The 13,799-nt window shown below is 45.3% G+C and overlaps 1 protein-coding gene across 4 annotated transcripts in view; it reads right to left on the minus strand.

Moving 5' to 3' along the window:
- The window catches only part of LOC112235205 (rho family-interacting cell polarization regulator 2-like), an 88,575-nt gene that overhangs the window by 36,389 nt on the left and 38,387 nt on the right, over positions 1-13,799 (minus strand). For 3 of the 4 annotated variants that reach the window (XM_042295307.1, XM_042295310.1, XM_042295309.1), the window contains exons 2-6: positions 5,966-6,086; positions 5,011-5,166; positions 4,695-4,785; positions 4,050-4,073; positions 3,703-3,756 (exon numbers count right to left, since the gene is read on the minus strand). In XM_042295307.1, the coding sequence (XP_042151241.1) occupies positions 3,703-3,756; positions 4,050-4,073; positions 4,695-4,785; positions 5,011-5,166; positions 5,966-6,086 (446 nt within the window). The remainder of the gene's footprint in view (positions 1-3,702; positions 3,757-4,049; positions 4,074-4,694; positions 4,786-5,010; positions 5,167-5,965; positions 6,087-13,799) is intronic. The other variant, XM_042295308.1, reaches the window with a different exon arrangement.

Consider the following 13,799-nt stretch of genomic DNA (forward strand, 5'->3'; position numbering starts at 1 on the left):
GGGCCAGCCGACTAGAGCATACAAGTCACAGTGGTGGGTGGTATAAGGTGCTTTAGTGACAAAACGGATGGCACTGTGATATACTGCATCCAGTTTGCTGAGTAGAGTGTTGGAAGCCATTTTGTAGATGACATCGCCGAAGTCGAGGATTGGTAGGATAGTCAGTTTTACTAGGGTAAGCTTGGCGGCGTGAGTGAAGGAGGCTTTGTTGCGGAATAGAAAGCCGACTCTTGATTTGATTTTTGATTGGAGGTGTTTGATATGAGTCTGGAAGGAGAGTTTGCAGTCTAGCCAGACACCTAGGTACTTATAGATGTCCACATATTCAAGGTCGGAACCATCCAGGGTGGTGATGCTAGTCGGGCATGCGGGTGCAGGCAGCGATCGGTTGAAAAGCATGCATTTGGTTTTACTAGCGTTTAAGAGGAGTTGGAGGCCACGGAAGGAGTGTTGTATGGCATTGAAGCTTGTTTGGAGGTTAGATAGCACAGTGTCCAATGACCATCATTAAGTTTGCAGTGGTAGTTTGCAGTGGTAGTTTGCAGTGGTTAAGTTTGCAGCCTGATCACCGACATCGACGAGACAGCCTACAAGGAGGAAGTCAGAGACCTGGCCGGGAGGTGTCAGAATAACAACCTTTGTCTCAACGTAACCAAGACTAAGGTGATTATTGTGGACTACAGGAAAAGGAGGACCGAGCACACCCCCATTCTCATCGACGGGGCTGTAGTGGAGCAGGTTGAGAGCTTCAAGTTCCTCAGTGTCCACATCAACAACAAACTAGAATGGTCCAAACAAACCAAGACAGTCGTGAAGAGGGCACGACAAAGCCTATTCCCCCTTAGGAAACTAAAAAGATTTGGCATGGGTCCTGAGATCCTCAAAAGGTTCTACAGCTGCAACATTGAGAGCATCCTGACTGGTTGCATCACTGCCTGGTACGGCAATTGTTCGGCCTCTGACCGCAAGGCACTACAGAGGGTAGTAAATATGGCCCAGTACATCACTGGGGCTAAGCTGCCTGCCATCCAGGACCTCTACACCAAGCGGTGTCAGAGGAAGGCCCAGCCACCCCAGTCATATCCGCATACCGGAGTGCCAAGTCTAGGACAAAAAGGCTCCTCAACAGTTTTTACCCCCAAGCCATAAGACTCCTGAACAGGTAATCAAATGGCTACCCAGACTATTTGTATTGTGTGCCTCCCCCCCTCCCCCAACCCCTCTTTTTACACTGCTGCTACTTTCTGTTTATCATATATGCATAGTCACTTTAACTATACATTCATGTACATACTACCTCAATTGGGCCGACCAACCAGTGCTCCCACACATTGGCTAACCGGGCTATCTGCATTGTGTCCCACCACCCGCCAACCTCTCTTTTTACGCTACTGATACTCTCTGTTCATCATATGCATAGTCACTTTAATCATATCTACACAGTACATACTACCTCAATCAGCCTGACTAACCGGTGTCTGTATGTAGCCTCGCTACTTTTATAGCCTCACTACTGTATATAGCCTGTCTTTTTACTGTTGTTTTATTTCTTTACTTACCTATTGTTCACCTAATACCTTTTTTGTACTATTGTTTAGAGCATGGAAGTAAGCATTTCACTGTAAGGTCTACACCTGTTGTATTCAGCGCACGTGACAAATAAATGTTGATTTGAGTTATTCACAATTTTTGATGAACGAATATGGTTTTATATGTAAGATGGCTAAGTAATGAGCAAAAATATTCATTATTATTATTTGTGCCCTGGTCCTATAAGAGCTCTTTGTCACTTTCCACGAGCCGGGTTGTGACAAAAACTCACACTCATTCTTATGTTTAATAAGTGTGGCAGGCTACAATGATGGCAAAAAACAACATTTGAGAGCGCGCTGACCCTGGTGCTAGAGGGGGTACGCAGCTGGAGATTGAATGTTTGAAGGGGTACGGGACTATAAAAAGTTTGGGAACCACTGCTCCAGAGGATTGCTTCGACCTAGATTCAACACCCACTGCCTCGGATGCTAACAATGCTAAGTAGGTGCCAACACTAACAATGCTAGCTGTGAGGAATAACAAATCAAGTGGGAAACGGTAGCGCTCAGTGCTAACAATGCTAGGTGTAACAACGCTAGCTGTGAGGGATAACAAAACAGAGCAGGTAATGATAGAGCACAACACTAATGCATCACACAGGCAGCACACATCTGTTGAAAGGCCAAAGGAACATTTCATCAACTTAAGTAATGAAAGAAGAGTATACTGTAGTTTTTTTTGAAAGGTTGGAAATGCACAAAGTTCAAAAACTTGTTGGCGCATGTGTAGTGGGGTCTGTGTGAATATGTTCAAATGTTTTATGTCACAATGATTGACTCTTCAGAAGCCTCAAATCCAACATCTCCATGTTTCTATGGTTATCTTCGGCACAGGTGCTGGTTTTGGTTTGTGTGTTGTTATTGACTAGTATTCATTCTGCTATATTCCACTGCAGCTTTGACACATACACAGCAGGGCTACCGGAGAGGAACCTTAGAGGAGACATGGCAGGGATGACACCCAATCTGTCAACAACAGGGACATGGCAGGGTAGAATGCCACCCAATCTGGCAACCGCAGAAGGGAGTATAGCCAGGGGGACTTTGAGGTGTCAAGTCGATTAATATTAACAGGACATGTGTGTGTGTTCAAGGCCATGGCTATCAGCAAATACATTTGAGACGTCTGAGAGGTCAAGGGGTCAAGCCAGAGTCACACAACACAGACAATCTGACTCAGAGTGTATTGAGAGATAAAAAGAGGCACAAGATGGAGGGAACGTTGGAACATAACTAACGAAATTACAATTAACGAAAATGTAAGCATAATCCAGTATACACTAATGTATTGAATTTATTACACAAGCACAACGGCAAAGTCATGTCTTAAGTATAAAACTAACAATGACTCAATAATCCATGCTTTCTGGGAATACTCTAAAGTCCAAAAGCTACGGGCAGAGTTAGTAAGTTGGTGTCAGAAGTATTACAGTGTCAATTTACTTTTATTCCGTCTGTCTGCCTATTTCACGACATGGCATATGGGGGTGCAGTGAGATACCCGATGGGCTGGATGATCATTTTATCGTCAATCATCTTGAAAGAATGTATCCTTAAAAACGGTCAAATCAACCAATCCTCCATTGTTAACACAATGGAAAGGTCAAAGCTGTATTATGTAAATGTCTAAGCAACGGACAGAATCAAAATGGTGCCGTTTTAGGTCATGTGGCGGAGAGTGATGCGGGCGCTGGAGACGGGGAAGTGAGCAGGTGGGTCTGGACAGGGGTGATGCTGTGGATGTTTGTATGCTTCTGTGTAGAGAAAAGTGTATGGCTCAGCTATGATTGAAGGATACATAGCAACACTCAAAAACTGCTGTTGCTAGTGCGTGGGAAGGCTGGTTGAGGTGTTACGTTGTTAACGACACCAGTGTGTGTTGGCGTGTGGGGGTGGCACAAGGGGCAAAGAGAGACGAGGAGAAGGAGTGGAGGGGAGAGGGAGAGAGCAGAGTTTAAACCCTCTCTAAAGCACTTCATGTTCTCTTCATTTTTGCTCCGGGTTTTCAGAAGCACAGACCCAGTTTGAAGCCCCACAGATTGGGCTACAGCAAAATCTATCCAAAGCAGTACAGTAACACAATATGCTCTGCTGTTATGTAAATACCTACCTTGCTCATATGAAACTCCAACCGCCTCATATACCTCTCGATGGTTTTGATTTGCTGCAGACAGAAATAGAACAAGCTAGAGTTACATTGTGCTGTTGACAAGAGAAGATAGTGTCAGTAAAATGGTGCATCCACACCTTTAAGCTGTGACAGCAGTTAAAACAGAGGCTAACATGTTAGATGATCAAACATGTCACACTTTCAGCCGAGAGCTCATTTATGGTAATCTAATCCCCCTCTCTCTTTTCCTGGCAGAAACATGATTCACACACACAGACACACATCAAAGATCCATCCTCACTCAGGCAGACTGGTTAGGCCTGGTGCCTTCCACACAACTCACTCACCTTGTCAAGATCGTACAGGACTCCCTGGGGGAAAACACACACAGTAGATAGTGTTACTACTGCACAGCATATGGAGGAGCAGCTCACAACTATGCCATTAATGCAAAGCAGACTGCAGTTGTCTGACAACAAGAGGAATATGAATTATTTGAAAAACGCTTCCTCCCATTGAGAGAAGTTGTCTTTGGTTAGAGGAGCAGCAATGTGTTTGCTGTCTGACTAGCGTCGTAGCTACTAGCTACAGAACTAGATGAGAGGGAGCTTAATCGCTCATTAGCACATGTGAGATGTCATGGGGAAGAAATAACATCATTAACAAATTGATTATCAGGCCAATTAGAATGAGGAGCCGTGTAGCTAGCTACATTAGCAGTGTTACTCAACCCATGTTTCACATATTTGATCTAACCCCAACACTGTAGCACACTTGATTCAAATAGTCAAGGGCTTGATGATTAGTAGACTAGTTAAATCAGGTGTGCTAGTGTTGGGATAGAGCCAATAAGTGAAATGACAGGTTGGTCCCTGAGAACTGGGTTGAGAAGCACTACACTACAACAAGGGTATAGGGTGTAGGGTCTCTGTGTTGAATTAGGACTGAGCCTACACTACAGTCAGTGGTAGTGGTGATGATGATGAGCTCACATCCTGTCTCACCAGTCTGGAGTTCCTCTTCATGTCCTTCATCAGAGAGGTGAGTTTATCAAGCTCAGTCTGGTATACCTCCAGATACTCACTGAGGGAGAGAGAGGACGGGAGAGGGAGGGAGGAGGAGAGGGAAGGTGGGATGGAGAAAGAGGGGGAAAGGGAGAAAAGGGGTGGAAGGAGGGGGAGAGGGAGGAAGAAGAAAGTTGTAGGTAGGGATGGAGGGGGGAGAGAAAGGTCACAGCTTACAATAAAGCTCTCACATATCACCAGGTTATCATATGGGCCGTGTGTGTGTGTGCATGTCTGTACTCACTCCAGGCCTTGTTTGAGGGCTCCGTACACCTCCTCCACCCTCTTGGGCTGGGGCTCTCTGGAGCCGCTGCTGGCCTTGTGCCCTGACAGATGGGGCTTCTTGGGCTTGGACGTGGGCTTCTTCTGCACCGCAGAGTTCCCCATGAACGAGTTACACCTGGACACACACAGAATTTCAAGGTTTTCTTTGGGTCCTCAACAGAAATGGTCACAAAGGTGGTCTTTCTGAGGTCAAGACAGCAATTATGACTCCTCAGTCCACAATACATAAGTTATGTACTGTAGTTTCTTCTTCATAAAACAGCTCAGAACACACACTCCTCACACACCAGAGACAATTTCATCACCTAGTGACAGTCCCCAAGGTAACCCCGCCCCAGTATAGTAGGCGGAGGGATATAAACTGTACTGGGGTCAGGGGCTAGTTCAAGGCAACCCACCCCAGTATAGTAGGCGGAGGGATATGAACTGTACTGGGGTCAAGGGCTAGTTCAAGGCAACCCCGCCCCAGTATAATAGGCGGAGGGATATGAGCTGTAATGGGGTCAGGGGCTAGTTCAAGGCAGGCCACCCCAGTATAGTAGGCGGAGGGATATGAACTGTACTGGGGTCAGGGGCTAGCCGAAGCAGTCCCAGTGCTGGAGTGCACTAACTGCTCTGGTGGCGATGTGTGACATGCACATTAGAAATGCTCTTTACAATATTTCCAACCCTAGAGTGATGGAAAGCGGTCTTCTGGTTTTAATTAACTAGTGTATATAGCGTAGATATTATAGACTCGCATCAACGGTAAGGAAACACTGCTAGAGTAGGATGAAGTTGTGCTTAGGAAATGATCTCCGGTCAGTCTTGCATTTATCCCACTAACAGCTAGGTCTGGAATTGGGTACGGCATATTAATCCTAGATCTGTGCCTAGAAAGCCTTCAGCCAACTTCCACCTCTCTATTCCCTTACCGCGAGCGTCTTTCCTGTAGCGTGCTGAAGCCGGCGAAGGACTGGCTCCGGATGATCCCATTGGGTCCCCCGGGGGAGTGGGTTCCAGCCGCCATGATCTCTGGGACACGGGACGACACTCCTGGAGAGAGAGATGAGCAACACGGGTAAACTGGGATGACAGAGAGAGAGCTATTAGGAAATAGTATGATATTAAACTCTACAGTGACAGGATAAGAGAGGGAGACCTGTATGGGCTACACAGTATGCAGGAAACTGTAATAATCTTAGTATGTTGCAACTCTACAGTGACGGGATGAGAGACAGAAGACTTGTCGATGCCGGCTCTGAATGCTGTTAGTCTGCATCTAAGCTTGAAGTCATCATCTATTTACTACACTGCAGATGGTAAATCACTCAACCCTGTGTAGTGTGTTGAGAAAATTGGAAAGGGAAAGGTGGATACCTAGTCAGTTGTGCAACTGAATGTATTCAACTGAAATGTGTCTTCCGCATTTAACCCAACCCCTCTGAATCAGAGAGGTGCGGGGGAGCTGCCTTAATCGACATCAGTATTGTACTATAATATGTCCTTGATTGGTAAGAAGTCCATTTTCATTGTGCTCCCGACTCCTCCAAGAGTGGCTACTTACACCGAGTATACCAAACATTAAGAACAGCTTCCTAATACGGAGTAGCTTTCACCTGTATTCACCTGGTCAGTCTATGTCATGGAAAGAGCAGGTGTTCTTAATGTTTTGTACACTCAGTGTATTTTCAGTGTCGTTCTTCCTTGCTCGCACATTTCTAATCATCATTGATGAAACATTGTAGGAACCAGGGATAGGCTGGGATTCTACTAGACAATACTGCTGATGTACTCTTGATTCCTTAAAAAAATATCTAGGCTATTTCTATATTTAGCCAACCTGAGCTGTCAGAGACTTGTAACAGTCGAGAAGACCATTTGATAGAGACATTAAAATGAGCTTCCTAGAAACAGAAACACAGGAGAGAAGAGTGGACGCACATAGCACACAGACAATTAGTGATGGGGAGAAAAATAGATACTTTACATATCATGATATCATTGTCCTACATAGTATAGGCTACCAGCTAAACTCATATTATGAGATATGAGAATAATGTCAAGTGATTTTTACAGTAAAAGGTTGTAAACCTAACCGTCACTAGGGTAGGCTTTCCCTGGGTGAGTTGCGGCACCTCGCCACTCGTGACTCCCTCCAGTCAATGGAAGCGTATAGGGGAGCCTTCAACCTGCAGGCCCCAGCAACATGACACCGTGCCTGGTTCTCAGGACAGAGAGACGTGACAGTGACAAAGCCCAGGGCCGAGGGATAGGGCCACACAAAGGCCCTGCACCATGCCGTGCACGGGCCCGGGGAAAGACTAGATGTTGTTTTGCTGTGGAGGGACAATAGGACAGGTCTGATATGGCCTCAGCTATTTATAGAGCCCACTTCAACACCACTCACTCACTGTGAAGCTGGGTCCTATTAAAAAAAGAATGCTGATCTAGGATCAGGTCCCCCTTGTCTATATAATCCTATTCATTGTGATCAAAAAGGAAAAACGTATCCTAGATCAGCATTCCTACACTGAGACGCTTTGTGAATAGAGACACTGATGTGTAGCAGACTAGAACACTGGTACACAGGTCAATTAGGTCTATCTGCAAAAGAGGCTGGGTATGACCACTCAAATATTCAAAGAAACTATTGTGATCTTGTAATTCTCTGGTTGGTATCGATGGCACTTTTTTTCGATAATTTGGTGTCTTACAAGAACCAAAACTGTTTGACCAGAGACTAACCCACTGTAGACAACCCAAGGAGAAGATGTTGAAACAAGGAAAAACACAGTTTATCTATTTGAAGGTACAAATGAGGGTCTAAAGTGAGAATCGATAGGAGCTGGAGCTAGAGATTATGGAGTGAATCTTTAAATTTCCCTTTAGTCCTCCATTTCCACAAAACAGTGGAAAATGGCAAAAAACGCATCATCACATCATTTGCTGGCTTGATGGTAAATAGCGTGCCCTTCACTGTGGCTCACTCTGCTTTCTGAAAGCCTTGCTCTTAGAGAGACAACGGCTGAGAGGAGGCTGGGAGAATTGACAAAACCTTCATCATGTTTAGAGTTCTGACTGAGCTTTTCAAAAGCCTTGTAGAAGTCAGGCTTTTGAACACACTTGAAAAGTCTAGAAATTCCTGCTGAGATTGGCGGAGACTCAGGCCGGAACAAAAATGAAAAGATTGGTTTCAGCTTCAATTTGTTGAATCTTCTCAACATTGGAATCACTTCCTTTGATACCACTTCCATCCAACTCCACATCTTGCCAAATGGCAAAGTCAAGAATGAGACAACAGAGCCTCCAGCCAACTCAAGAGGCAGGAATATACAGCGTGGTAAGCATGTTAGGGTACATTAGGGACTGCCAACATTGAGAACTGGAGGGCAGAACTGTCAGAAGTATCTTATCAAGCCAAACACTTCTATAACTCGGTCATAACATCCTGAATACATTAACTAATCTATTCTACAGAGGCTCTATTCTCTATTTTCCATCTACAGGTTTAAAACTAATATGGAGAGAGAAACTAGGGAGAAATACACCACCACCCACTGACTAAATCAACTAGCATGTTTTCAGTTCAGTTTTAACATCAACCTGGAGAGAGAATCTGGAATGAACGGTATGCCAGTCATCCATCCACATTCATGTCAAGGCACGTCTTTCACATCCAGTAAACATCACTACTCACTACTTGCCTCAAAAACAAACTACAGTCGTGGCCAAACGTTTTGAGAATGACACAAATATTAATTTTCACAGTCTGCTGCCTCAGTGTCTTTAGATATTTTTGTCAGATGTTACTATGGAATACTGAAGTATAATTACAAGCATTTCATAAGTGTCAAAGGCTTTTATTGACAATTACATGAAGTTGATGCAAAGAGTCAATATTTATTGACAATTAAAATTATTTTTTATTGACATTTACATGAAGTTGATGCAAAGAGTCAGAATTTTGCCTAAGAACACAGCCATGAATAAAGAATGGTACCAACACCTCCTTCGAGAGCAACTTCTCCCAACCACCCAGGAACAGTTTGGTGACAAACAATGCCTTTTCCAGCATGATGGAGCACCTTGCCATAAGGCAAAAGCGATAACTAAGTGGCTCGGGGAACAAAACATCGATATTTTGGGTCCATGGCCAGGAAACCCCCCAGACCTTAATCCCATTGAGAACATGTGGTCAATCTTCAAGAGGCGGGTGGACAAACAAAACCCCACAAATTCTGACAAACTCCAAGCATTGATTATGGAAGAATGGGCTGCCATCAGTCAGGATGTGGCCCAGAAGTTAATTGACAGCATGCCAGGGCGGATTGCAGAGGTCTTGAAAAAGGAGGGTCAACACTGCAAATATTGACTCTTTGCATCAACTTCATGTAATTGTCAATAAAAGCCTTTGACACTTATGAAATGCTTGTAATACTTCATTATTCCATAGTAACATCTGACAAAAATATCTAAAGACACTGAAGAAGCAAACTTTGTGGAAATTAATATTTGTGTCAATCTCAAAACGTTTGGCCACGGCTGTACACAACAAACTATGAGTTTCAGGTCAGGCGTAATGTAGACTAATCAAAAAACATTCCCTCACAGCAGGAAGATAAAAAACCATTAGCTCAACCAGTGAGTCAACCCCCTCTCTCTCTCACAGCCCAATGTCACCCCTCTGTCCGATCTTCCCTCCAATAGAGAGCCTTTCATACAACACAACACAGCGCTTCCTGAATCCTGATGCATTCTGGGACAGAGGCAGGGTGTCCCGGTTCAATGAGGCTGCCAGTCAGTCAGTCAGGCTATTGAAGGCTTCGCAGTCACGCAACCCTGCATTCTCCATGAGGAGGGGGACGTCAATGGGGTACAGGGGGGGACGTCAAGGGGGGACAGGGGCCTCTCAGGCACAAGCTTGATCAGTATGCTAACCAGCAGCCTGGCATAAATCCCAAGAGGACCATGCAACGGGAGGGGGTGCAGCAATAGGCTGATGCAATGAGTCAAGGAGGGCAGCACTGAGGGGCGTGAACGAGGAGAGGGAAGAGGGAATGGGGGTTGCTGGGGAAATTGGTAATTATCTTCCAGCAAGCTCTGTGTTTGATTCATCAACCCTCCAGATCGAGGTGGATGGGTTAGGGAGGTGTGTGTGTGTGTTAGGAGACCTGAGCATAGAGGGTTAGGGGTGAGGGTGCTGGAACAGGGTGAGAGATCCTCCAGCAGGACCAGGTGGGCCCAGGGCTGAGAACCACAGGCCAGGGTAATCGTCCAATAGCACCCGTGGGCCCAGGGCTGAGAACCACAGGCCAGGGTAATCGTCCAACAGCACCCGTGGGCCCAGGGCTGAGAACCACAGGCCAGGGTAATCATCCAACAGCACCCGTGGGCCCAGGGCTGAGAACCACAGGCCATGGTAATCGTCCAATAGCACCCGTGGGCCCAGGGCTGAGAACCACAGGCCAGGGTAATCGTCCAACAGCACCCGTGGGCCCAGGGCTGAGAACCACAGGCCAGGGTAATCGTCCAACAGCACCCGTGGGCCCAGGCCTGAGAACCACAGGCCAGGGTAATCATCCAACAGCACCCGTGGGCCCAGGGCTGAGAACTACAGGCCAGGGTAATCGTCCAACAGCACCCGTGGGCCCAGGGCTGAGAACCACAGGCCCGGGTAATCGTCCAACAGCACCCGTGGGCCCAGGCCTGAGAACCACAGGCCATGGTAATCGTCCAATAGCACCCGTGGGCCCAGGGCTGAGAACCACAGGCCAGGGTAATCGTCCAACAGCACCCGTGGGCCCAGGGCTGAGAACCACAGGCCAGGGTAATCGTCCAACAGCACCCGTGGTCCCAGGCCTGAGAACCACAGGCCAGGGTAATCGTCCAACAGCACCCGTGGGCCCAGGGCTGGCATCCTGAGAACCAGACACATCCCACACACAAACAACCCTCCCCCTCTCTCCAAACTCATTCACCCATTCTGACTAAAACAAAATCAGAACATCGTTCTCACCATTACCCCCCCTGAAGCACTAACAGACAAAAACAGACTCACTCGTTCACAGTCCTCTTTCGTTTTAAGTCTAAACACAGCTCTCTCCTGAACAAATGAGTCCTCTTCACTCGGCCTCACACAAAACGCACACACACAGTCATTAAAGCAGCCCCTCTTCCTCCCTTTGTCTCCCTTCCACAACCCATTAGGTAGGACTACAATCCTCCTGACTGCCAACGAGGCCAATCAGGGACACTGAAGCTCTGTTTTGACCCTAAGTAATGTCCATTACCAGCCTCTCCCCAGCCAGTAAGCAAGCCACTATGACCTCAGCCATCTTCCATGGTCACCCAGCCAACCAGGGTGCATTAGCTCACAGTGGATGTGAACCACATACCAGTATGTGGTCACGGGTGGTGACCAAAGTCTCTCCCATGGAACAGCCCTGTAGGAAATGGCTAGTCAGGACGTTTCAGGGATTATTATATGGACGGAAAAAAGTGTTTTAATTCGCTGGCTTCCTGTGTCCTATTGACAGGTTGACCAATAAATGGGGCCCAAACTCCCATCCTATCCAATGTCCTAAAAAAATAATTTATTTGCCTCTAGTACGCAAATATTTGGAAGGACACAAACATGCACACAAACACCTCTTCAGCATACACCACTTGGCAGTCTCCAAATAAAACCTTTGAGAAATGGAACCATGTACATCCAGTACCTGAACGTTTCAGAAGTGTTCTATTAATAGCTGGCTGCTATCTTTATCACCACAACATCAGAAAGTATCCGACACAGGGACAGACAGAGGATGGGAGAGCATGTAAATCCAAGGCTCTCACAGTGAAAAGGCACAATGGCGGTTTACTTTAAAGCAGCTCAGCGAGGTAAAGCATTTTAAGTGCATTTTAGGTTTAGAGTAACAATTAGGGTTAGGGTAAGGGGTTGGTGGTTAGGTTTAGGGTTACAGATTAAGGCTATGGTAAGGGTAAGGTTTAGGGAAAATAGGATTTTAAATGGAAATGAGTTTTAGGTCCCCATGAGGATAGAAAAACATAATATGTGTGTGTACTGCTAGGTGCTGAAGAGACAATTATTTATTTCATTTAGAACGCATTAGAGTGCCTAATACAGTTTCTAAGTGGTGGAGGAAGGGAGGGAAGAAAGCCCTGTGAAATTTCAATAACATGCTGAGCTGTTACAAATGAAACACTGCTTTTAAATGGGTCCATAAAAAAGGTTAGTGTCATTACTTTAAGCTTACTTCCCATTTTAGTGTATTGACCGTCTGAAACCCTCTAGCTAAAATTATGAGCATGAAAGAAAGTTTACTGTCTGTATTTGTGTTCAGATAATGATGACTGCTTTCAGACTAACATTTTATTAGCCTTTACTTTTTCCCCAGAGGGCCAACACAGTACCAGTGTTTAAAAGCATAACGCCCAAATAAGTTCATGTTATTCCACCAAAAGTACATTTCCTCCAGCATATGTAGGCTCAAAGACCTTTATGGCAGGACATACAGCATATGTAGGCTCAAAGACCTTTATGGCAGGGCATACAGCATATGTAGGCTCAAAGACCTTTATGGCAGGGCATACAGCATATGTAGGTTCAAAGACCTTTATGACAGGGCATACAGCATATGTAGGCTCAAAGACCTTTATGACAGGGCATACAGCATATGTAGGCTCAAAGACCTTTTTGGCAGGGCATACAGCATATGTAGGTGTAAAGACCTTTATGGCAGGGCATACAGCATATGTAGGCTCAAAGACCTTTATGGCAGGGCATACAGCATATGTAGGCTCAAAGACCTTTATGGCAGGGCATACAGCATATGTAGGTGTAAAGACCTTTATGACAGGGCATTGAAGTACAGCGTATGTAGGCTCAATTCCTACTAAAGCAATATGGGTCAGCTGTCATAGTTCAATCTCTAAACTGCCCCAGCGAAACAACAAACTGTAATTTTCAACATGAGTAATTAGGAAAAAGCCAACCCCCTACCCCAATACTCGATCACACACAAACACATACAAAACAAGGAAACAGAGAGTGACTGTGGTGATTCAGCACACACCATGTCATGTGGCATACACACCATGTTATGTGACAGTAGTGATTCACAATTAGACCCAAGCAAATCACGAGAAAACAAAAATTAATAATTTACCGAAAAACAGCGCAAACGGAAATGTTATTTGTCCCTAAACAGAGAGCACACAGTGGCAGAAAACCTGCCCACTGTGACTGACCCAAAACCCAAAATTAAGGAAAGCTTTTGACTATGTACAGACTCTGTGAATATAGCCTTGCTATTGAGAGAGGTCACCGTAGGCAGACCTGGCTCTCAAGTGAAGACAGGCTATGTGCACAAAATTAGGTGGAAACTAATGAAACTGAGCTGCACTTCCTAACCTCCTGCCAAATGTTTGACCATATTAGAGACATATTTTCCTCAGATTACACAGACCCACAAAGAATTTGAAAACTAATCCAATTTTGATCAACTTCCACATGTATTAGGTGAAATACCACAGTGTGCCATTACAGCAGCAATGTTTGTGACCTGTTGCCACATAAAAAGGGCAACCAGTGAAGAACAAACATTTTAAATAAACCCATATTTATGTTTATTTATTTTCCCTTTTGTACTTTAACTTCGCACATCGTTATAACACTGTAGATAGCAATAATATGACATTTGAAATGTCTCTGTTCCTTTTAAACTTTTGTGATTGTAATGTTTACTGTTCCTTTTTTAT

The sequence above is a fragment of the Oncorhynchus tshawytscha genome, linkage group LG13 (assembly GCF_018296145.1).
Source record: "Oncorhynchus tshawytscha isolate Ot180627B linkage group LG13, Otsh_v2.0, whole genome shotgun sequence".
NCBI lineage: Eukaryota > Metazoa > Chordata > Actinopteri > Salmoniformes > Salmonidae > Oncorhynchus > Oncorhynchus tshawytscha.